Source organism: Podarcis tiliguerta (assembly GCF_965153285.1).
Source record: "Podarcis tiliguerta genome assembly, chromosome: Z".
Taxonomy (NCBI): Eukaryota; Metazoa; Chordata; class Lepidosauria; order Squamata; family Lacertidae; genus Podarcis; species Podarcis tiliguerta.
In genome coordinates, this window is record NC_139553.1 from 38,709,556 (window position 1) to 38,734,720 (window position 25,165).

Sequence of the window (25,165 nt, forward strand, 5' to 3'; positions counted from 1 at the left end):
CAACGTCTATGGTGGGTGACCTAACAAACCATGATTAAACAAGGCTGTTGGATTCAGACACCATATCGTATCGTAGTTAAAATAACTAATGGTTTGTGAGCCATCAACAACCTATGGCTTTGCTTTATGTTTGTTGGTAGACAATAAACAACAGTCTGCTGGGCTGGGTTTACACATTCAGAATAACCATAGTTTGGCTAAACAAACCATGGCTTAGCATTATGTATGAACCAGAGAAGAGGGAGAAGCAGGAACACACAGAGAAAGAAGGATGTGTATGATTTTAATAGTATGGCTGCAGCTAAGGTTGAAGGTGGGTTCTGAAAAAGTTGACGACTACTGTGCCACAACATACCAACTCTGAGTTAAAGGCTAATATGAAAAGTAGTGGGTCGTAGCAAACCAAGTACTACTCAGAGTAGACCCATAGGAATTAATGGGCCTAAGTTAGCCATGTCTATTAACTTCAGTGGGTCTACTATTATTTATTTAATTTGTATGCCACCCTTCAGTCTTAGATCTCAGGGCATTTGACAGCATAAAAATACAGGATAAAAACACAAAAAATACTAAAAACAATAACAAAAAACCCACAAATCACTAACCCTCCTTCCCCCAACTCCATCCCATACTATAGGATACAACCCTAAGGACACTGGGTGGCAACCTCTCAAAACATTCCCTTTATCTCCTCTTTCACTTCTACTAAACTAAATGGTGGAATGTTGTCTTCAAAGCCACAGCCAAACTATACATTTAAAGTACTTTAAATAGTGATGGCTTCCCCAAAAGGATCCTGGGAGCTGCAGTTTCCTAAGGGTGCTGAGAGTTCTTAGTAGACCCCCTATTCCCTTCCTAAAGGTACCCTGGGAAGAAGAACTGCTAAACCACTCTGGGAACTTTAGCTCTGGGAGGAGAATGGGAGTCTTCTAACAACTCTCAGCACCCTTAACAAACTACAGCTCCCATAATTCTTTGGGGGACGCCATGGCTGTATAAAGTGCTTTAAATGTATGGTGTGGATGTGGCCCAAGTTGAGGAGGCACTTGATCTACGCTCCCAGCAGCTACACAAACCCTATAACATTATTTTGTCCTAAAAAAGACTGCCTTTGCTTAGAAGCCCATAAAGAAATAAATACATCTTCTCTGAAGAACTGTGTATTTCTAAGACAAATAGTCAATATCTGAGGGAATCAGGCTCCTGAGTTTTAAATTGCAACCCATTTCCCTAGCATGATAGTTGGTAGCCCAAATATATCTGGGAGGAGCTAACTAACTAGCTAACTAATGCTTCTTCTGTTTTGCATTTTTGTTTGTTTTTTGTTAGAGCTTCTTTTAAAAAGTCAAAAACTAGCAAATATCACAGAACAGCTCCACCGTACAACTGAGCATTAGAGTCGACTTTTGCTCTTACATAGACAAGAAAAGGGTTTTGTAAGAGCTGTCCAATCTATTACTACATAAAGCTCACACAGTGGTATGTTCTCCCTCGGGCCAGGCCTGCTTTAATGATCAGAAACCCAAATGCAGCCTCCTTGGAATCATGCCAAGAGACAAATCAAATTTTCTATTTTATTTGTATTCTACTAACAAATGCATGAGCATGCAAAGGAAAGCCAGCGGGGGAAGGAGGAAGAGTAGATGAAATACTGAATAAATCAACACACCAGGGCATTAGTCTCTAGCCAGTTACATTTCTTAGTCCCAGACATTGTACATTTATTTGTCAGGATGGTTTTCTAAAGGGGAGTGGCTGTCTCTTTCATAAATACTGTACAAATTTAACAAATCAGGAGTAAATCTGTGCAAATATTAGATTCAGGTAGGTAGCCGTGTTGGTCCGACACAGTCAAAATAAAAATAAAAAATAAAAAATTGTCCAGTAGCACCTTAGAGACCAACTACGTTTGTTCTGGGTATTAGCTTTCGTGTGGATGCACACTTCCTCAGATGTGCAAATATTAGTTTAGTTCCTGAGTGATACCCAACAATAAGAGTATTTTTTAAAAGCCAGAGGAGTACTTTTTTTGCCCCGCCCATCAAATCAGTTATTTTTAGGCATCATTTTGGGGAAGAATTGCAATAATAAAAATGAACGTGCTACCAAAGATGCTATTTCTATTTCAAACCGCTCCAGTAATCAGGGGGTGGGGGCAGCTATCTTTAAAAATTGGCAAAGAGAAATTTCAAGGTTTATATGGCAGGGCAAGAAGCCGAGAATAAAATTTAAGTTATTGACTGATGCGAAAGAAAGAGGAGGCTTCACCCTGCCAGACCTGAAATTATATTATGAAGCGTCTTGCCTCCGCTGGTTGAAGGAATGGATGAAATTAGAAAACACTGATTTGCTAGATTTAGAAGGTTTTGACAATAGATTTGGGTGGCATGCTTATTTATGGTATGACAAAAGGCGAGTACATAAAGGTTTCGAAAACCACACCATAAGAAGGTCTTTGATAGAGGTTTGGGAAAAGTATAAAAACTTGTTGGAAGCAAAAACTCCTTATTGGTTGTCACCACTAGAGGCGTTGAGTGTGAAAAAAATCAATATGAAAGGGGGATGGGCAACATATCAGAACCTAATAACAAAAACAGAAGGTAAATGGAGACTGAAGTCATTTGAAGTAGTTAAGGAATATGTTAATGATTGGCTGCATTATTTTCAAATCAATGAATTGTTTAAAAAAGATTTAAGATTAAGAGGCTTTGAGGATAAAGAGTCGAAATTTCAGAAAGAAATAATAAATTGTGATTTTAAAGTGTTGGCTAAAATATACAAGGTATATTTAGAATGGCATACAAAGGATGAAGAGGTAAAAACAGTCATGATTGACTTGGCCAAAGATTTTGGATATAATATACAAATGGAGGATTGGGAGAAATTATGGAAAGAAGGTTTAAGATTCACTGCATGTACAATAAAAGAAAATGTGATGAAAATGATGTATCGATGGTATGTAACACCAGTGAAGTTAGCAAGGATGTATAAAGGATGTAACAAATGTTGGAAATGTAAAGAAAAAGAGGGTACATTCTATCATATGTGGTGAGAGTGTAAGAAAGTAAAAACCTTTTGGGAAATGATATATAATGAATTGAAGAAAATGTTTAAGTATACTTTTGTTAAGAAACCAGAAGCGTTCTTACAGGGAATGAGATAAATAAGAAAGAAAGGAAGCTATTTTTATATGCAGTGACTGCAGCAAGAATATTGATGGCTCAGAAATGGAAGCAAGAGGAGCTACCTACACTAGACAAATGGAGAATGAAGATGACGGACTATGCAGAACTTGATAGACTGACGGGAAGGATCCGAAATCGACGAGATCAGAGATTTATAGAAGATTGGGAAAAATTTACAGAGTACATGCATAAATTAAGTGATAATCAAATAACGCTTGTAAGCTTTAATGAAGCTCTGTAAGAAGAAATGTTAGAATGTGAGTAAAATAAGATTTAATCTATAAAAATAATGGAAGTAAGGATTTAGAAATGTGTAAGAAATTAAGAAGGGAAGGAGTATCAGTCAAGTTGAGGGAAGTCAAACTGAGAATGGATATATATATATAAAAGATGTATGAATTGTATAAATTTTGTATTGGAAAAATTGAATAAAAATAATTTAAAATAAATAAATAAACTATAGTAAATTACACTACAGAGCTCTGATACAGGACACACTGCAATGATCTTTGTACTGGATTGGACAAGATAGCACTGCCCTGCTTCAAAGTAGGAATGGGTGAATATGTCAGTTTTGGTTTCTCTCAGTTTACCAGTCTTAAATTCAGTCCAGTCAAACCTCTGTTCCCAAATGCCTCCATTATTTTGGCTCCCAAATGCTGAAAACCCAGAAGCAAATGCTCTGGTTTTCAAATGTTTTTTGGAACTTGAATGTCCGACGCGGCTTCCACTTGAGTGCAAGAAGCTCCTGCAACTAATTGGAAGCCATGCCTTGGTTGTCAAATGTTTCAGAAGTCGAATGGTCTTCCGGAACAGATTAAGTTCGACAACCAAAGTTTGACTATATCCACATTTCCACGAGTTTGAAAAAAGCTATTGTAAAAGTCTTTAGCATTTTGTGGAAATTTTCCCCACTACACACATTTTTGTATGACATTTTACCTACTATGTACATGGTCTGTCAAACACAGTGTTCAGTCAGCAGATATCAATTGGCATCAGTCAACAGATGTTGAGTTCCAAGAAGCTGCATCTCCAATAGAGCTGGGAAAGGACTCCTACCTGAGATCTCAGAGAGCAAAGTCAGTGGTACAAATTAGTGGTACCACTGGCCACTAATAAGGTGGTCATTGTGGCAATTCCTCTTCAAATAAGGAAGAGGAATTGCTACAATGGTCATGGTTTGAAAATATCCATAACTTTTCATTTCGGCCTTCAGAGTTCATGTGTTTTAGCGTAGTAGCCTCCAACTTTTGCAGATCCAGTATCTACCTTGAAAAAAACTATAGACCCATATTTCTTACCCATTCTGTCACTGCTCCACAACACTTACCTTTAGCGGAGAATTTTTTGCTTCGGGGAATTCTCTTTCATCAAGTCTCACCCAGCGCTGCATAAACTGCTGGACCATTGGATTGTCATTATTAATAATCTGAAATCCAGTTACATTGGCACCTCCTTGTACCACTCTTTCCAGTGAAATATCTGTAAAACCCTAGAAAGACAAAATAGTTTTTTTGTTTTGACCTGGAATCAATCTTGCAGTCTCCATCCTAAAGCGACACATGCCAGGAACAGCTTAACCACTTTATCCTGCTGGGTGTATAAACTGTTGCTGACTTTCAAGTTGGAAGAGAGAGAATTAGAAATACATTCATTTATTTTTTTGGAATACAAAAAAATAACTGTTTTGAAATTCAGAAATGCAGTATAGATGCATAAAAACATAAGAAGAGCCTGTTGGACCAAGCCAATGACCCATCTCGCCCAACATCCTCTTCTCATAGTATCCAACCAGATGTCTACTGGAAGCCTGCAAGCAGGAGCTGAGCACAGGAGCACTCTGTCCACCTGCAATTTCCAGCAACTGGTGCTCAGAGGCATATTGCCTGTGACAGAGAAATAGAACATAGACATTGTAGCTAGCAGAAGGACCTACAATTGAAAACAGATGATCCTAAGTGGGATGCAATTATGTGTCTAAGCCTTATAAATAAGCATCACCTTATTTAAGGGACTGTTGTCTAAAAATTCTGTATAGGTGGCACCACAAGTGCAGTTTTCTCATATGACATCAAATATCCTCGAGACTGTTGGGGTGGTTGCAGTAGCAGGGGGACATTTTTCCACTTATGGTAGGAATGCCCTCCGGCATCCAAATTTTAGATTGACATATTTGAAGAATTATCACTTTTTTTAAAAAATGTCCCCTCCAAGCCTCCCTGCAACTCACCCTTTCGAACTTGTGGGATGATCAAACCACATCTTCCCAATCTATGGAACTTCTTCTTAACATGGATGCTGGCTGCAAGACAAACCTCTTTGGCCCAGAAATGGAAGACACTACAGAACTTAAACCTCTTGTCGTAGTATAAGGCTATGTGGACTCTGGCTATTGTAGAGAACTTTTCTATGCTATGTGGACTCTGGCTGTTGTAGAGAACATTTCTATGCTATGTGGACTCTGTCTATTGTAGAGAACATTTCTATTCTGTTTGGTGGGATTTCATTTATTACGTGTCAAATTCAAATATACAAAACTCTCTTCCCCCACCAAATCACAACTTTTTGCTTTCATTATGTGTTTTATTGCTTTTATTTTTCTACATTATATGCTCTCTATTTATTAGGAAAATCCTACCTTTTTACCTCTCCTATGCTTTATAACCTCGATTATGCTCTTTCATGTTTATATATTTTTATTTTACACTAACCAGGCCCTTTTTGTGAATGGTGAGTGGGAAGAATTTAATTGATCCAGATTCAGTAATCCCACATATACACTTAAGAACATGCATTGCTGTATTTAGCCAACTTCTACAGTCCAGCATCTTTTGTAAGGATCTCAGCAAACAGCATATGCTTGCAGGCTGGCCCTAACAAGGCTGCGTCTATGGGAGGAGGGAAGACCCTTTTGGGGTATTGATGCTGCGAACACCTCCATTGCAGGCTCAGGTTGCATATATGTGAAAATAAACCATGTATCACAAAGACACCGCAGTCTGTTGTGCCTCATACCCCAAGGAAACACGAACCCTGGGTAAATGCCTGGAACCCCTGGAATCTCGCACCGCTCGGAGATTGGGGTGGCGTGCAACACATGGGAAGTGGAGAGAAGACTTTCAAAACTCTCTCTCTCTCTCTCTCTGTCTGTCTGTCTCTCATGCCATAAGAAGAAACCCTTGGGGAAAACCTGTTATAAAGTATATGTTAAAAATCAGGGCTGGCCCATTCATGAGGCAAAGTGAGGCAACCGCCTTGGGCGGCAGGATTCACAAGGGCAATAGAACTGGCCTTCAGGGAATGCATCCACCACGACCACCGCCGTAGTGGCAGGAACAACTCCAGCACACCTCAGCAGGGCTCCTCGCATGACACCGCCACAGCAGCCTGCTGGCTCCCCCCCCCCCATTAAAGAGGAAATGGTGGGGGTTGCTTTCTGGGGTCTCCTGGGGTCTACAGCTATCCATGATTTAGAGTGGCCCCCCTTTCCCTCAAGCAACAGCCTTTGATTAACACTTCAACCATCAACGGTTGATTTGATGCCCCCCACCCAACCCCTGTTCCTGATGTAGAACCTTAATCCCTGCTTATTCCTGGTGTATATCTTCACTTTCCCCTTGCTCCCTGTGGTTCACTTCAGGTGCCAAAATGTCTTGGGCTGGCCCCCTTAAAAATAGACAGACACAGGGCACACCATATCTAGTTATTTAATATATGAAACAAGTTATATCTTACTCTCTCCACAATAAGCTTTAGATGTACTGCCTGGAATTGGACAAATGAATGGTTAAGCAGCTTGACAACTTGGCAAGATAGAATTATGGATTAACTTTGAGTCTTCATAACAACTGTAAAATAACCAAGCACAATGTCGTACTTCTTAGCAGTGAGGGTGAAGCATTATAAAGGAGATCTGGATTCTCAGTGGCATAATTTGAGATGAAATACAAATTATGAATTAGTTTCAGATTATTAGGGCAGGGAAGCTTCAGTAAAAAGCCAAGAGGCAGTCACTGAGAACAAATGATTATGACATCCCAGTTCTATCATTGTTCCAAAGCCACACATCAAGGGCTGGGAAATACATTCTGGCCAGGATTCAAATAGGTGCTTTAGAAATGCCTTGAGCTTTGCACATGCTCAATAGAACCTTTTTGAAATGTCCCTTAAATACAAAAGAAATTTGCCAAGATTTCAGTCTTCACTGACTTCCTATTCCCTTCTGGGCTCAATTTAAGAGAGGATAACAAGATCCTGGCTGGATGAGGCCAATAGCCCATCTAGTCCAACATCCTGTGCTCACAGCAGCCAACCAGATGGCTGTATGAAACCTGCAAGGAGGACCAGAATGCAACAACCTCCTCTCCTGTGGTTTCCAGCAACTGGTATTCAGAAGCACACTTCTTCTGACTGTGGGGAGAGAGTTTAGACATCATGGCCAGTAGCCATTGAGGGCCTTAGCTGCCATGAATTTGGTCATTTTTAAAAAATATATTTAAAAGTCCTCCAAGTTGGTGACCATCTCTGCCTCAGGCAAAAAGGTGAATACCATAGTTAACTATTGTACATGCTATGTAAAAAAGTACTTCAATTTTCATAGTGGTTTGTCAATCCCTCTTCGTGGGGAACTCTGGAAATTGTAGCTGTGTGAGGGGAAAAGGGGCCTCCAAACAACTCTCACCCCCCCTAACAACCTAATGTTCCCAGGATTCTTTGGAGGAAGCATGCCTCTTTAAAGTGGTATAGTGATGCTTTTAATGTATAGTGCAGACGAGGCCCTAGTCACCCACCTCTAGACTTATCCCAGTTTGTCAGCATCTTTTGAACTGGACAAAGGGCTCCAGATACAGCCTGAATTGCTTAGGGTTGAGTGTAAGGATTGCTTCTTGTGATCTGGATAGGATGTATTCATCAGAAGCAGCTCACTGGATTGGGAAGGGCTGCTAAGCTAGCTTCCTGACTCGTGTACCACTCTTGCTTTTATTGGGAGCGAGACGGTAAAAAGTGAGGTGGTTTGAAACATTAATCCTGGGAATATGGAACTAGCTGCACACAGTTCATCAGATTCTAGTGACCATCCTTCAGCTTGCTTGGGCAATTAGGAATGGCATGACTTAAAGGTCAGTATGTTATTTCCCGCAGTCATGCTAAATCTCCTACATTGATAAATAAATAGATAGAGAGAGAGGGAGGGAGAGAGAGACAGAAGGTCTTACCAGATTAGCAAGCATGTAGTGATAACTTCTGGAATGTTTACTAAGGGTTGCAACCTGTATAAGGGATAAAGAAAGGGAAAAAAAGACACATTATTTAGCTGCAGGTAATTCCACATGAATAAAAAGGCAAGCATAAGGAGATGTTGACTTTGAGGCACACGTGCAAGGATTTCTGTGGCGACCCCTGCTATTCACATTGCCTTCCACACAGGGAAGTGTTGCACAAAAACTCACAACAAAGGACTTCTCCCATGCAAATTCCGTTTTTGAAATGAATGGAACCTTGTGCTGGAATGCATCTGATGGTAGATTTTCTGCTTTGTGATCATGTGTGCCTATTCCCCAGGTCATGTTAGCCTTGCACAGATACTGAGAATGGTGAGGATTCCTTGACTGGGTATAGAATATAGACTGGGTATACCTTGTTCATGTAAGCAACATATTAATCTCTTGTCTAGTCTTGCATAGATCTCTGCTTGGAACTGCTGACTGTGAAAGAAACATGGAGTCTACAGATTTTTGGGGTGGTGTGGGTGGAAGGAACACCTTAATGTGAATCCTGCATGGAATGCATCATAGGAACATACTGAATCAAACCACTGGTCTATCCGCAGCCGTATTATCCACAATGACTAGTAGTGGTTCTCCAATGGTTCAGAAAGAGTTATCTCCTAGCCTTAACTAGAGATGATAGGATTGAACTTGTGACCTTCTGCATGCAGAGCAGATGCTCTACCACTGAGCAATGGCCGCTCCCCAACTTTTGTCCAAGTACACTTCTCACTTTCCTTACCAAGATGGAAACTCAACAAGCTCTCTTGGCAACCTATACTTAGGGCACCTTCACAAATGAACATCCATTGCTTGGTGACAGTGGCATCTAAGTGTTGACTTGTATCTACAGAACAGGCAAAAGACCACAGACAAGGCTTCCATATCTCCTTGAGCCACAGTACTCCTGGGAACCTTGGAAGTTCTTGGCACAGAACAACACAATGACTCAAGATATGCGGTTAGGTTTCCATGGAGAAATCTCCCTGAGTTGTTAAGGAATGAGGCATGTGTTGTTAAGTACTTTAAACAAAGCTGTTCATCCTTTCCAGAGATTTTGCCTCTGCAGCACTGTCTCTGTGTCTTATTGGTCAGCACAGAGGGCCAAAGCCAGTGCCACACTCACAGGTTCAAGCATAATGGATGACCAACATCCAGCCTGCAGTTCAAATGTGATACCTGGAGACCACACCAGAAATATGTGTAGGAAACAGGAGAGTCTGCTCCGTAATGTTATCTCTTTCTTTTGAATCTTGCATGTAGTATATATTTATACACATGCATGTGTAATGCAGAATTGACTAAACTTATGTGTTCCGTAGGGACGTGGGTGGTGCTGTGGGTTAAACCACAGAGCCTAGGGCTTGCTGATCAGAAGGTCGGCGGTTCGAATCCCCACAATGGGGTGAGCTCCCATTGTTTGGTCCCAGCTGCTGCAAACCTAGCAGTTCGAAAGCATGTCAAAGTGCAAGTAGATAAATAGGTACCGCTCCGGCGGGAAGGTAAACGGCGTTTCCGTGCACTGCTCTGGTTTGCCAGAAGTGGCTTAGTCATGCTGGCCACATGACCCGGAGGCTGTACACCGGCTCCCTTGGCCAATAAAGCGAGATGAGCACCGCAACCCCAGAGTCTGTCACGACTGGACCTAATGGTCAGGCGTCCCTTTACCTTTACCTTATGTGTTCTGTAACTGTGAAGTTAGACAAAATTGTAAACCCATGGCTCAACAGTAGATGTTGCATGCAGAAGGATTCAGGTTCAATCCCTGGTACCTCCAAGTTACAAAGGCTGTTAGTCCTGAGACATTGGACATCCTTTGCCAATCAGAGCAGTCAGTACTAGCTAGATGGACCAATGATCTGTCCCCAAATAATATACTTTTATATTTTTATACAGACAAGGAATGGGAAACCTGGGGCCCTCCAGATGTTGTCGAACTCTAACAGCCATTAACCTCAGTCAGAATTGATGGGACCTGCGGTCCAAGAAGATCTGGAAGTTCACAAATTCCTAATCTCTGATATGCGCAGATTTTGGTGGCATGATCTTAAGAGGTGTTCAAATGCATAACAGATGGACGAACAGCTTTTCAAAATATATACTGGAAGGCAAAGTGACGGTAATCATCAGAATGAAGTAGTGCTCATTTAGATTTCAGAGACAGATAATTCTACTGAAAAAAAGCGGAATCTTCACTACCTTTCCCTTTGCTTCTACATAGAAAATGCCATGTTATTACATTTAGTTTGTCTTTGTCTTGCCAGGATTAAGTGGGAACAATCTTTTGCAGCTGCTCTTTGAATGTCTGCTACCCACACAGCCAAATCCAGTCATTTCTATGTGCAAACGGCAAACAGTTCATTAATTACCCTCTATTTGGCAAAGCTGTTTTGAAACTAAGGCAGGACTCTGCTCGGTGATGGCATATCTGAGGTTTTGTTTTTTTAAATGATGTGCTCAGCTGCACAATAAGAATACCAGGAATATGTTAACAATTGCATGTGCACGTATACACTAGGGTTGCCATATGACTGGGATTTCCTGGACATAACCATACTGCAGCAGTGTCTGGGTGCAAATAAGGGGGAAATGTCCTGGAAAATCCATACGTATGGCAGCCCATGTTGGCAGGGCTGTTTTGTCAACTTCCCATTAAAAATAGCTTTAAAAGTGGATTTTTTTTATTTTTTTTTTGCGTTTCTGCCCCCAAAGCCCAACAACTTTGCCCAAAAAAAGGTCAACAGCTTTCACTGTTTGAAATATGGCAACCTTAGCATACACACCCTGCAAGTTTCAAAGTCAGTGAAGCAAAGTGATAAGATAGAACAAAAGATGGTTGGTGTCAACCAAACCAATAACAACTTGCAGAGATCAGAATCCTTTTTTCTTTAAGAAAAGGGTAGATTGACTTATAAGGCACTCCAAAAAAATGAGGAACTAAGGTATAGAGGAGGTATCGTAGAAGAGACCAGGCAATCTGGGTGCCTCACCATACATTAGTGATAGCACAGGAGCCAACCTCTTGGGGCTGAGATTGCTTCAGCCCCCCCAATAAAATATTTCAGCCCCCCCAATTGATGGACACTGACATTCAAATGGTTTGTGCGTGCTGCAACTTGTGATCGATTGTGCAGGGCGGGTTCTCACCTGGGTCCCCACAAAATTTCATTCAAGTTGGCACTCCTGGCACCCTGAAATTGCACCCTGAAAACTTCATCCTTATTCTACTACGTCTGTTCAGTTCATTGCTCTGATATTGCCCTGCCCAGCCCTTCCTTGCTGTGTCCGTGGCACAGGGCACCTGACACTCTGTATAGCTTCTGTGAAATCTAATAGATTTCCTGCAGAGAGTCTGAAAGCATCATGTGGTTCTAAGATCACTGTGCAGCAGCGGCCAAATCCCTGCTTGAGAAAATAGCAGCATTTCCAGAAGAAACTTATCAGGTTTTGTTTTATATATGTGGTGAAATCGAAGCTCGTTAGAGGGAAAATGACTTAATTAGGCCCTAATAGTACTTTTAGAATTCAGCACATCTTCCTAGCCTAGAGCTAACGGCATGTAAGCCTGAGAAAACATTGCAGCAATCTGAATGGAAAGAGAGGCAAGCTTATCAGAACCAATCAGCCACACTGGCGTTGGCCCTACAGGAGCAAATGAATTTGATAATGCCTTTCCACAAAGCAGAAATACAGAAGCAGAACATATAAATCTTGTCAACTGTGTATACATTTTTTGAGTCTAGCAACCTAGAGGGAAAACTGACGGAATTGTTACAATGAGAGGAGAATCTTTGTTCAGCTCCCGAGTTTAGCCAGCTTATTTATTTTGATTGTGCAAGACAGGCAGGTAGACAACAACATAAGCCTCTTTCTTTAGCTTTAACCCTTAAGAAATTAAGTACAGTGGTACTTTGGTTTAAGAGCAGCTTAGTTTATGAACAACTTGGATTAAGAACGCTGCAAACCCGGAAGTAGGTGTTTTGGTTTGTGAACTTTGCCTTGGAATAAGAACATGTTTCGCTTCCTGTTGAGTGTGTTCCATTTGTAAATTGAATCCCCCGCTGCTATGGGAAAGCACACCTTGGTTTAAGAATGCTTTGGTTTAAGAACAGACTTCTGGAATGGATTAAGTTCATAAACCAAGGTACCACTGTACTTTATAAGAAATCTAGTGGTAAACACAAATGATCTGCTCACTCCCTTGCCCATGGATGATTTTCATAATTTCCAACTTGTGGGTGTGTTATAGAACTGTACAAAGCTGGTGCCAGCGATGGGTTGGTGTCCCCCATGGAGCCCAATGGAACCCAGATCTTCTTCTCTGGTTTATGGGGTTTTTTTCAGAGGAAAGAAAGAGTTTTTTTATCACTGGGTTATAGAAACTTGGTGGTGTAGAGTCCAATCGCTCTGCAGCCCTTGTGGCTTTCCATCCTCCCTTCCCTTGTTGATGCTCAGTACCAGACACTGAACTCTCATCTCAGAAGCTTTCTAGCCACCATCTTTGCTTTCCCTCAACACACTGGGAATTCCTGGGACAAAGATGGGCCTCCGAGACGATGTGTGTCTGTTGCTGTTAAGTGGTATGGGAAACACCAGGACTGCAGAGAACTGTATCATTTACACAACCTTCTAGAAGAGAAAGGAAGAAAAGCAGATATGATGGAGTAGGCCAGTGAAAGTGGGGCATGGAGGCCCCTCCTGTTCTGAGGGCCCACTCTGGCCTAGTGCCAGCCCTGGAACTATGTCAACAATAGCTTTATTGAAGGATATAGGATAGACACTGTGAATGCATTGCTTTCAGCTCCCCAGATCTATCAATGCCTAATGATCCATGCTTATCTTTTAAAACGAGGGTTAAACCATTTGCTGCAGTGTTTTCTTTTTTCTATTTGCCGCTTCCAAAGGTGACATTTCAGATATTCCTGAGCCCATTATATTTTTCCACCAGATAAAATATCGAAGATGACACACGGCATTGCTAAAGATTTTCGTGGGTTTTGCAGTAAGTGACAACTCATAGAAATATGCCTCTTAAGCAGGGGTGGCAGTGAGAGATCGACCTGCTCCAATGCATTTTTCTCATTCTGCAGAAGCACCGTACAATGAGGTACTATTCCAATGGACAGGCAGCAGTTTTTACGGGTTACTGAAAATGGTTATAAGATGCACCCAGATAAGCACAGTCTTTTTTCTTTCTTTCTTTGTTTTCACTAGAATCTTCTGTGTTGTCTACCATTTTTTGTTTTAGTTCATTATTTTATTTTAAAAAACAAATAGGCTGCTCTTACTTTATGACTGCAGTGCTAAAGGTGGCATTCAGCAAACAGCCAAAATATGCATGTAACATTCACATTGAAATTAAGGCATTTAAAGAAGATTTTTCTGCGTGTTAGGCTTTCTAGGCACTCCTGTGTTGTTGTTTTTGAGACAATTAGAGTAGACTTCTCCAATCTGGTTCTTGCCCAATGATTTGGACAGGGCTCCCATTATCCCCAGCAATTGGTCATGCTGGTTGGGGTTGATGGGAGCTGTAGTCCACAACTCTAGGGGTGAACCAGGGTGGTGAAGGCTATAACAGAGGATGAGACCAGCTGGGCAAACTTAATATAACCCTGGGGAATTGATCAAGAATGGGATTCATCTAAGGCAGCACTGTTTCAAAAAATGTTATTTCTGAGATAATAGCATTCTGCCCAGCTGTGGTTTTAGGAAACTTAACTTACAACTTCTCCAGGAGCAGCAAGCAGGGTGTAAAATGAAAGAGAGCTTTCATGTCAGGGCACTTCCCAATGACCCATTTATGGAGCATTCATCCTGATTTGTTTCTGCAGGAGATTAGACGTTGCCAGCTATTTCGTAAACATTCTTTCTGATTTGTTTGCAGAGATGTTAGATGACACTGAGTGTTATCCCACATTTTTCAGCGCATTTCTCCCATTCTTTAGCTTAAAAATCCCAACCTTTTGGAGGAAGCAGGCTTGTTGTATAAAACTTCCCAATCAACTAAAATTATGCTGATATGTGATTGCATCTTACTTGGAAAGGGGGACAGTTCAGAAAACTTTGGATAGTTCCTGGGGAACTTTCCCTATTTCTCTTCCTCGGCATCAGGAAAAATCCCTGTCTACTTAATTTTAATTTTTATATGCCCATCTGTTGTTAAGGGGGCAGAGTTAATTTATGTAGTTGGCATCTTTCACTGGGAGCCCTTGAGCAACTCACTCACTCTCATCCTAATCTACCTCACAAAGTTGATGTGACAATATAAGGAAAGCAGGCTATGTAAGTTACCCAGAGGCACTGGAACAAACTGTGAGTGGAATACAAATACATTTAATAGATAAAGTAAATGGAAGATTGCTCCTTGGAAAAACCTGGACATGTAGTGGTTGAGGCTTTTACCAACTGGCAGATTTAGTTGCAAGGAAGCAGTTGGGTGGTGGCGGCGGCAGCTTTGCCTTTGCTCACATGAAATTCACGTGTCACTTTTTCTACATAGGAGAACCTAGAACAATATGAAGTATAACACAAGAACCAAGTGGGACAAAGAACCAGGAGAAGATTTTCACTTCTTTGTTCTGGACACATTCATTGGAAGGAAGAGCTGTTGCAGAATAGGAAGCTGCTTTCTACTGAGTCAGATCATTGGTTTGGCTAGCTTAGTACTGTCTACACTGACTGGTAGAGGCTCTTCTGATTTTCAATCAGGGATCTTCTGAAATCAATCTTGGAGAGGATGGGGGTTGAACTTGGGATCTTTTGCACATGGAGCAAATGCTCCATCTACCGAGCTACTTGGAAAAAAGCCAATTCTTAGGGCATTATCTTATCATTTGACATTGCCATGTTTTCTTCTGCTTTCTCCTACTCAGTTTAACCAAGTTCCTCTCCCCCCTCCGAGGTTGCCTTGGAAACTAATTAAGGAGTGACTCTGCTTGCGAGTGAAGTTTCCACCCCAATGCTTGAGTTGAGAGACAGATGCAGAAATTAAGGTAATGCCTAAAATGATATTTCATTTTAAGCTGAACAAAGATGTAAATGTTAGGACTGGAACACAGCATTTGCTTGCATGGCACCACTGAGGTTTTTTTAGGCTTACAGCAGGGGTGCCCAGTGTAGCATCTGTGCCAGTGTGCCCACCACTAACTCAGTATATATCCCTTCAAAAGCCCACAATGCACAGGAAACAGTTTGCTTTTCCTGCTTGGCCATTGTTTGCACTGGCTCAGTGTCTTTCCTTCCCCTAAAAAATGCCAACATTTTATTGGAAGCTAGGATTGGACAATGACCCTCCCTTCCATTCTGAATGGAGGGGAGAGGGGAGACAGTAAGAGCTTCTCTCTGTGAACAAGCACAGTAGTGGCTGATGTAGGAACCCATATTTAACTGATGGGGTGGCTGATGAGGGAAGCACGTACCCACACAATTTTGGGTATGGTTTTTTTTCTGCTGTTTTTCCATGTTGCAGCATTTTTGTGTCCAGTTTTCTTGCATTGGGTGCTGCAACAATGTTGAACAACAGAAGGCGAGAGGAGGTATTGCACAGGGCAGCACTGAAATTTTAAAGCCCAGAGTCTGCCACTGCCGTCCAATATTTCACAGGTAAAAACAGCCATGTGCCTGTGAAGCAGGGGACGGGTTGAAGCTCAATGCTAGAGTAACATCTTTGCATGCAGAAAGTTTCAGTTTCCTCCCCCATCATCTCCATGTAGGGCTGCACAAGTCCCATATGTGCAGACTGGGGGTAGCCCTCCAGACTACAACTGATGCAAATGCAAACAGCACTGCATATATTTCACAGGAGCATTCTCGTTTGCAGCCCTGTATCTCAACTGTCCATATCTACCAGGGCCTGCCTCTATTTTTTCTGGCACCTGCCTGTACCTGTTAAATCACAGTTTCTATATTTTCTTTTGGAGGAGATGCGGGACGTGAGTGGGAAGGGCCATAGCTCAGTGGTAGAGCACTTGCTTTGTAAGCAGAAGATGCCAGGTTCAGTTCCTGAAAACTCCAGGCAGAACCAAGAGAGGCTCCAGGCTGAAATCCTGGAGAGCTTCTCCCACTCAATGTGGACAGTACTGAGGGTGAAGGACCAAGTATCTGACTCAGTATAAGACAGGAATGTGCTCCTTCATTCTATCCACATTCACATACTAACTGTTGTTACTCAGGGCCCCATAACATATTGTTATACTCCATCTACTACACTCATTAGAAAATGTCCTTTACTGTCCCCCCCCCCTCACTGTTTTAAAAGTAGCAATGAGTGTGTCATGTCCTCCTTTACAGCCTTTGAATCCAAGTGATTGTCACTACCTCTTTTTGCGGCAGCACATCTCATAAACGAGTTAGGCACTGGGGGAAGTGACTTGCTTTGTTTGTCCTGACTCAATCACCAATTAGTTTCAATGGGTGAATCCAAGTTCTAGGGCTAATGAGATAGGGAGGAGAAACCTCTCCCTGCCCACTGTTTCCACACCATGCAAAATGAGCCACTCCCAGAGAAGACTTCTCCCATTATGCCTCTGCAGGTGTTAGTGGGCTGAAACCAGAGGAATTCAAGTTAGTTCATTGTCTTACATTGATTTGGGACCTACCTTGGTCTGCATCCAAATAAGGCATTCTGGCTTGATTCACAGAATGGCTCATTCTAGCTTTTTAAATAAATAAATAAAATCTTCAAGACATAAGAGTGAAATGAACCTCCCATTTTAAATGTCTGAGAAATGGTGCCACAGTGATCAAGAATGTGTGAAAGCACATGCTAAACTCATTCTCCAGAGGAAGTGAAATGCACCAACAGCATATATAATTCATTTCAATTCTTTTGCTTGCTTTCCTTTCCTTTGGCTGGGTAAATTCTCTTCTAAGCTTAGTGGAAAAAGACAATCCAAAATATGCAAATCCAGAGTTATCCCACCCCACAGTGCTGCATTATCAGCCAAACACAGTTGCCAAGAAGAAAGGACCTCTCCTTTTCCCTTGACTATCCCTACTGCAGAGATCTAAGAAGTGTTTAAAATTTCCCTGAGATTGTCTTATTTATTTATTTACCTTGTGTGGTGATAAGGAGTTGAGCTGGAAATAAGGAAGCAAACACTTTCAAAGAAAGAAAATGTAAATCACATAGCAATAAACCCAGGGGTAGATCAATCCAGACTGGGAAAGCAAGCTATGGCTCTTAGGGCAGATTGCTACCACTAGGCAGAATGAGTTGAGCACCTCAGGTGGAAGATATACCGGTAATAATGATGATGATGATGATGATGATGATGATAATAATAATAATAATAACAACAACAACAACAACAACAATTTATTTATACCCTGCCCATCTGACTGAGTTTCCCCAGCCACTCTGGGCGGTTTCTGATAAAAGATTACAAATACATTAAAACACCAGTCATGAAAAAAACTTCCCTAAACAGGGCTGCCTTCAGATGTCTTCTGAATGTCAGATAGTTGTTTATTTCTTTGACATCTGATGGGAGGGTGTTCCACAGGGTGGGCACCACCACTGAGAAGGCCCTCTGCCTGGTTGCCCGTAACCTCACTTCTCTCAGGAAGGGAGCCACCAGAAGGTCCTCAGTGCTGGACCTCAGTGTCTGGGCTGAATGATGGGGGGTGGGGGTGGAGGTGCTCCTTCAGGTGTCCTGGGTCGAGGCTATTTAGGGCTCGAAAGGTCAGCACCAACACTTTGAATTGTGCTCAGAAATGTACTGGCAGCAGTGGAGTGACAGCAGCATCCTGGCTATTAAGGACAGAGCCCTTGTGGACAAGGCCAAAATCCCACATAGACCAGCATCCTATTCTCACTGTGGCTGATCACATGCCACTGGGAAGCTTGCAAGTGTGTTTCCCTGCAACTGGTGTTCAGAGACATACTGCTTCTGACAGTGGAGACCGAGCACAGCCTGAATGGCTAGTAACCATTGACAGTCTTGCCCATCATGAATTTGTCTAATGATCCTTTAAAACCATCCACGTTGGTGGCCATTGCTACTTCTTGTGGGAGGGAATTTAATACAGTCATGCCTTATGTTACGTCTGCTTCATGTTACGTTCTTTCAGGATACGTCCCGTGGTGACCTGGAAGTACCAGAAAAGGTTACTTCCGGGTTTTGCCACTCGTGCATGCACAGACGTGCAAAATGACATCATGTGCATGCGCAGAAGTGGTGAATCACAACCCACGCATGCGCAGACGTGGGTTGTGTTCTTTTCATGTTGCGAACGGGCCTCCGGAACGGATCCCGTTCGCAACCAGAGGCACCACTGTAGTTCTAAATATCTTGATGGCACTTCATTGGAGACAGCTCTTGTCTCCTCTTAGCCAGGCTTTGATGCCAGTCCTTTTGGTACTCATCACGAGTTTGCTATTAGAGGGAGTGATGCCTCTAGGAAGCTTGCAATCAGTGCCTGAGTGAAACAGCACCCTTCCCAACAATTGGCATTCAGGCACATACTGCCTTTGACAGTGAAGCAATAGCATGGTGTCTCTGATCCTGGAAGTAGCATATAGCCATCATGCCATTGGTAGCTGTTTCCACCATGGATTTATCAAATCCCCTTAAAAACAAATCCAAAAAACCCAAAAAACCTATCTAAACTCATGGTCACGACTATATTCTGTGACGGTCAGTTCCATAGTTAAACTCTACTCCTCATGGGTGCTAGAGGCCCAATTCAGATGTAATAAGAAACCGTTCATAAGAACTTAAGAAGAGCCTGCTAGGTTAGATCAAAGTTCCATCTCATCCAGCCTCCTATTCTCACAGTGGTCAACCAGATATCTACAGGAAGCCCACAATAAGTGCAACAGCATTCTCCCCACTTGTGATTCCCAGCAACTGGGATTCATGTGCACACTGCCCCCAATAGTGGAGGTAGAACACAGCTATCATGGCTAGTAGACATTGCTAGCCTTATCCTTCATTAATTTTTCTAATTATCCTTCATTAATTTTTCTAATCCTTTTAAAAAAAAACATCCCAAGTTGGTTGCCATCACTGTTATGGCAATGAGTTCCATAGTTTAACTATACACTCTCTGGATAAGTACAGTGGAACCTTGGTTTCCGAATGTCTCCGTTGACGAACGATTCAGAACTCAAATGCCCTAAATGCTTCTGTTTTTGAATGCTTCCGTATTGAGTTTTTTGTATTAATTTTCCCGTTTTTAGGCTTCCGTATTGAGTTCTTGGTTTTCGAATGTTTCGGAACTCAAACAGTCTTCTGGAATGGGTTACATCTGAAAACCAAGGTTCCACAGTATTTCCATTTGTTCTGTCTTGAATCTTTCAACATCCAGTTTCATTCAAAGAGCCAGGGCTTTTTCGGCTGCGGCTCCAACCTGGTGGAACGCTCTGTCACAAGAGACAAGGGCCCTGCAGGACTTGACATCTTTCCACAGGGCCTGCAAGACAGAGCTGTTCCACCAGGCCTTTGGTCAGGGTGCAGCCTGACTCCCCCCTTTGGCAATCTTTACAAAACTTTAGTTTATGGTTGCCATCAATTTTGTTTTTAATTAATTTTTATAATGTTTTTATAATGTTGCACTATTTTAGTATTGTTAGCCGCCCTGAGCCCAGCTTCGGCTGGGGAGGACGGGATATAAATAAATTTTATTATTATTATTATTATTATTATTATTATTATTATTATTATTATGAGTTATCACAGTTTTAGTATTATCACAGACTTCTCCTTGTTCAGCCTCTCCAAGTGTTCCAATTGCAGGCTTACAATACTTCAACCCCTTTCCTAATGATCCCTAGAATGTACTTTCTCCAACAGTTGCCACCCGTTTTTCACAGCTTCTGTTCACAGGGTTGACATCTTCATGGAGCCATCCAAAATGCCCCCAAGGTCTTTTTCCTGGTCCACAGTAGTAGAAACCTACTGCTTCTGATCCTGCCTTCTAGAGCAACAGAGTGCAAGTCTGTTCCCTCTTCTCAATATAATTTTAGTTTTTCCTGGGTGCATTCAGGCATGTGATTTATTGCATTAGTTTTATGAATCAAAATGATAGCACTTCTGTCCAAATTCCAATTTTCTTTTTGTACACTTTACTTGATTAAAGAACTGCATCCCAACTTCCAGAGGAGTAAGAATTTTAAAAGATGGCTGTGTTTCTGTTTGTGTATTTTTTTGGAAAGTGAGAATTAAGTAGGTTAGTCTTTAAATATGAACTAAATCATATTTATTCCCCATCCCTACTATCAAATTTGTGCTGACCACCAAACCCTTTTGGGGTTCTATGTAGCAGGTGTGAGCTAAATTCATAACTGTTAGTTCAGATTCCCAGTAATACCAGGAATCAGTACCATTGTTTGGAAAGGATCCTATTTCAGGTCTTTCAGGTTGAGAAACCCGCAGTTCCGCTACATCTGTATGAAAGGATCAGAAGATAAACCTATAGGATCTTCAGTGTAAATCAGAAGAAAAATACAACCAAGGATGTTTATGGGTAATTCCAAACTATCACCAAAAAGCCAGCTTTTTGTAATGCAATTCAACATCATGGCTCTCTTGCAATGTTCCTGCTAAGTTCAAAAGCAGCAGGATATGACCCAAGCACCCCAGTTACCCATGCAGATTCAACACACAGCTTGATTGGAGCTGAATGCTGTCGGAACCAATTCACATCTTCAGCGCTTCTCCTGAATTGCTTATAGCGGGGAGGCTAGTTTGCCATCAGTCAATAATGGAAAATTTGCTCAGGAAAATATGCTAATGCTCTCTGAAATTTTAGGCAACAAGCCTAAGCATGCTTCCCAGGAATGAAAGCCCTGCTGAACTTAGGGAGACTGATTTCCTAGTAAACAAATTTACAGTTGGGCTGCAGTTGTGACTTTCCATTAAATTCCAAGCTGAAAAGTCAAATACTAGATTCAGTAAATTGAATTCTTCATATATTATTTAGATAGCACCATGAGCACTGATGACATTTCACACAAATTGCAAGGGGACAACCCTGGTGGTTCATAATCTATCATATGGTGCACTTTTAATCGAATGATTTTATTCCAAATTGCCACAGATCAAGCTTTAAAAACAGTCCAGTGCATATTCTGCTAGCCTTCCCCCAACCTTAAAACAAACAAACAAACAAACAAACAAACAAACAAACAAACAAACATAACAGCCCTCTCTAACAACCCTATTTAGAAATAATGATCTCAAATGCAGAGTTATGAGAGCTGTCTTGTCACAACAGGGCACAATTGGGAAAGGACCGTAGCTCAGTGGTAGAACATGCTTTGTATCTTCATTCCCCAGTATCTTAAGGTAAGGTTTCCCTGAAATCCTGGAGAGCAGCTGCCACTCATTGTAGACAACATTGAACCAGATGGATTTATGGTCTAAGAATAAAGCAGCTTCCCATGGGAGTGAAGTTTTCACTCAGGTCTGCAGGGGAGGCCTGCCCCTGAGAGCCCAGATTGGGTGCTAATTAGCTCCTGGGTCTCACGAGTTTTCCCCAGCTGTCAGAACAGCCATATGGGATAGGAATCACCCCCAAGGCCAGAATGCCAGCACTACATCCCTCCACCATCATGCCAGGCTATAAAAGCCACTGCCCGCAAAAGGGAATAGGGCTTTTTAGCTGAAGATCAAGGTAAAGATGCTTTAAATAATGAATGAACAAAAAGTGATGGCGCAGTAAATTGTTACTGACTCACCCTTGCATGTAAAAAAGGGTTAAAGTGAACCATGAGCTCATGTTGCCAGCGAGTACGGCTTGGCTTGCTCCCAGCAGCTTTTGCCTCCTTGTTTCCCCCCCTTTTTGTTTGTTCTCTGAACTCAGCAAATGCTGCATGTAAATGAATTGAATCTCTGTAAAACCCTGTATGTTTGCTAACCCAAATAGTGTATGATCCTTTTTGTAAGAAAACCAAGTACATTTATTTTAAAGTCATCTGGAATCTTTTTCATCTTTATTTTACTGCCAGCAGATGGAGACTTGTTGTTTGATGCAACTTCTGGAAACTCTATGAGTAAAACAGCCACTTTTCTGCAAAGCTAAGTTTCTGTGATTTATTCTGGCCTAGGTATTTTTGTGGGGAATGTTTGTTTAAAGGTGGATAAGAGCCAATATAAATCTAACAAAGTTTTAATGTGCTTGGAACAATCACCATTGTGCTTAACTCTGCTTTTGGAGAGTAGAATCTCTCCCAAATCTCTCCCCCCAACATAAATTTCTTCTGAATAGGCAACAGTAGTGCTGCAGGCCCAATGCAGGATGGCTCACAATGCTTTGTAACAACAGCAGGCAGCCCAATCCTTCAATTCACACATCCGGTAAGGTGGAGTGCAATGTGCATTATGTATAAAACTGTTGCACAACGATATGCCCATTACGAAAAGGGAACCTACCTGTTCCAAAATGGTGTTTATTCTTTCAACCTCACAGTCGATCAAGTATCTTTTCTCCTGCCGCTTGTCCATTTCCTCAATGATTGCCTTGAACTCCTGAACATCTTTTATGCTTCCCACGGATCGGGCAGTCACTTGCCAATTATTTTGCACGGCGGCTTCCATAATTGCCTGAAGAATGGAAAATCCTGGGGAAAGAAAAGGGGAAAGAAGACTTAAAAACAGAAAGTGGGGACAAGTTGATTTAAAAACAAAGAAGGAAAGAAAGCTCCTGCTTCATCTGGAAACAGCTGCAGTGTTTATAACCTAGTAAAATTAATGACCTGCGAGCATTCTGTGAACAATAGAAATCCAGTTGTAATTTCCCTCCTGCTTGTAGTAACCCTCTGGATTTAGCAGAGTTGCCAAGACATAGAGATTGTCCATGAAACATTTAACACGTGCCTTGACAATTTTCAAGTCCATTCATCCTGCTGCCATAGACCAGGCAAGTACACCCACAGCCACAGACCCACAGACCCACACACCAACAAAACTGTGTAATTTCCTTTAGATGACTTCATGTGCAATCAGCTTGATGCTGTGGAGGAAATCTATTCCAGACCATGGACCACATTCCCTTCTGCGCAACCTTCCAGGAATCACATGCCAGAGATGGAAAGGTGGGCAGAGCAGTAAAAGTTAATGTTACTTTAGTGCAGTACAGATACATGTACACCCCTCTTTAGCCTCCATCGAGTCAAGTTCAAGAGAACCTTCCAGGTTGGGAAAAACTGGAGGGTACAAAGCAGGGCTGGTAAGGGCTGAGACCTAGGGAGAGGGAATGTGGCTAGGGAGAAGGCATAGCCTGGGGAAGGCTTCCAAGGGCCAGATAGCCTGGGGGGGGGGCACATTTGAGTCTCCCCATCCCTGGCCTAATCAGCAGCCCAAAGGACGACTTGAAAAGTCCTGTTCACACCTTCAAAATACGCTCACTGAAATTGTGAGGATCATGTTTTCCACCCCAGCATTGATCTTTGTATGTTCAATGGAAGGTGTAACAAACTACAGCTCCCAGGATTCTTTGGGGGAGACCATGACTCTTTCAAGCGGTATGATACTGCTTTGAATGTATAGTGCAGGTGGAGCCTTATATAACCTGAAGTAGCTTCCGTTTGACATTATCATATTTCCAAGGTGGCACGGAGCAGTACTGGAATTGATTGGGAGGTGTGGTCTGGCCCATAACTAGCCCAGACTGAGCTCTGCATAAGGAGAAAATGGCAATTAAAATATTGTGGCAATTATCTCAAGGCAAGTAATGTAGACATGTGGTTTTACTGGTATTCAGAGGTGTGTTCCCCCCCCCCCGGCCCCCGTTCATGTAGTGCATTTCTTTCTTTTTTTAATAGAGAATGTAATGGCATTAAATAACACCTTTAAAGCTCATATTAAGGTAATATCGACTCATTTAACAGCTTCAGCAGAGCAGGGAGGCAGCATAAAACGAACAAAGAGCAGCACAGCGAGAAATTTACGCTTGAAAGTGGACCATTCATTCCTTGTGAACAACTGTGGCTGGGACGTAGACTGAATTTAAGCAAACTGCTGAGAGCTAATTGTGGAACAGCTGGGGAGAATAATCTCATTCTTGAAGGCTATCTGCATGGAAGCTATTTTTTAGGGGGGTGGGCTGCAATCTTGCTATGGTCTCTTATAGGAGGAGGGCAATGTCCCCTGACTTCATTTGAGAAACCATTATTTACTAATGATAGGGATTCAGTCCAGGGCTGTGGGTGGATTTAACAGGCCTCATCTGCACTTTATTCTGCAAGCAGTGCCATACCATTTTAAACAGTCATAGCTTCCCCCAAAGAATCATGGGAACTGTAGGGTTCTTAAGGGTTCTGAGAGTTGTTAGGGAGACCCCTATTCCACTCACAGAGCTACAGTTTTCAGAGTAGTGGAACACTCAGACCCTCTTTTCAGGGAACACAGGGAATTGTAGCTCTGTTAGGGGAATGGGGGAATGCTTCCTCACAACTCTCAACACCTTTAACAAACTACATTCCCCAAGTTTCTTTTTGGGAAGCCATGTGAATCTGAAGTGGTATGATGCTGCTCTCTATGGGCTCTGACTAGCTGGCTAAACCAGGTGAGGGTGGCCATTGGGTCTCAAACACTCAGTGAGTTAGCGACTTCCCCTGCATGTGAAGACAGGCTCCGGTGGATTGAGCGGATGAGACCCATAGTGGGTCCAATGGTTAAGACGGCAGTTTCTGCATGTGCTGTGGAGGTAAGTGAGGGGCAGATTGGCTCATCAGCCTGGGAAGGGAACCCAACTAAGAGAAGGAAA

At 42.1% G+C, this 25,165-nt stretch overlaps 1 protein-coding gene across 3 annotated transcripts in view; it reads right to left on the reverse strand.

Annotated features, from left to right (window-relative positions):
• Positions 1 to 25,165, reverse strand: part of GRIA3 (glutamate ionotropic receptor AMPA type subunit 3) — a 214,972-nt gene that overhangs the window by 90,807 nt on the left and 99,000 nt on the right. For 2 of the 3 annotated variants that reach the window (XM_083422311.1, XM_083422310.1), the window contains exons 4-6: positions 22,831 to 23,018; positions 8,405 to 8,458; positions 4,519 to 4,680 (exon numbers count right to left, since the gene is read on the reverse strand). In XM_083422311.1, the coding sequence (XP_083278437.1) occupies positions 4,519 to 4,680; positions 8,405 to 8,458; positions 22,831 to 23,018 (404 nt within the window). The remainder of the gene's footprint in view (positions 1 to 4,518; positions 4,681 to 8,404; positions 8,459 to 22,830; positions 23,019 to 25,165) is intronic. The other variant, XM_083422309.1, reaches the window with a different exon arrangement.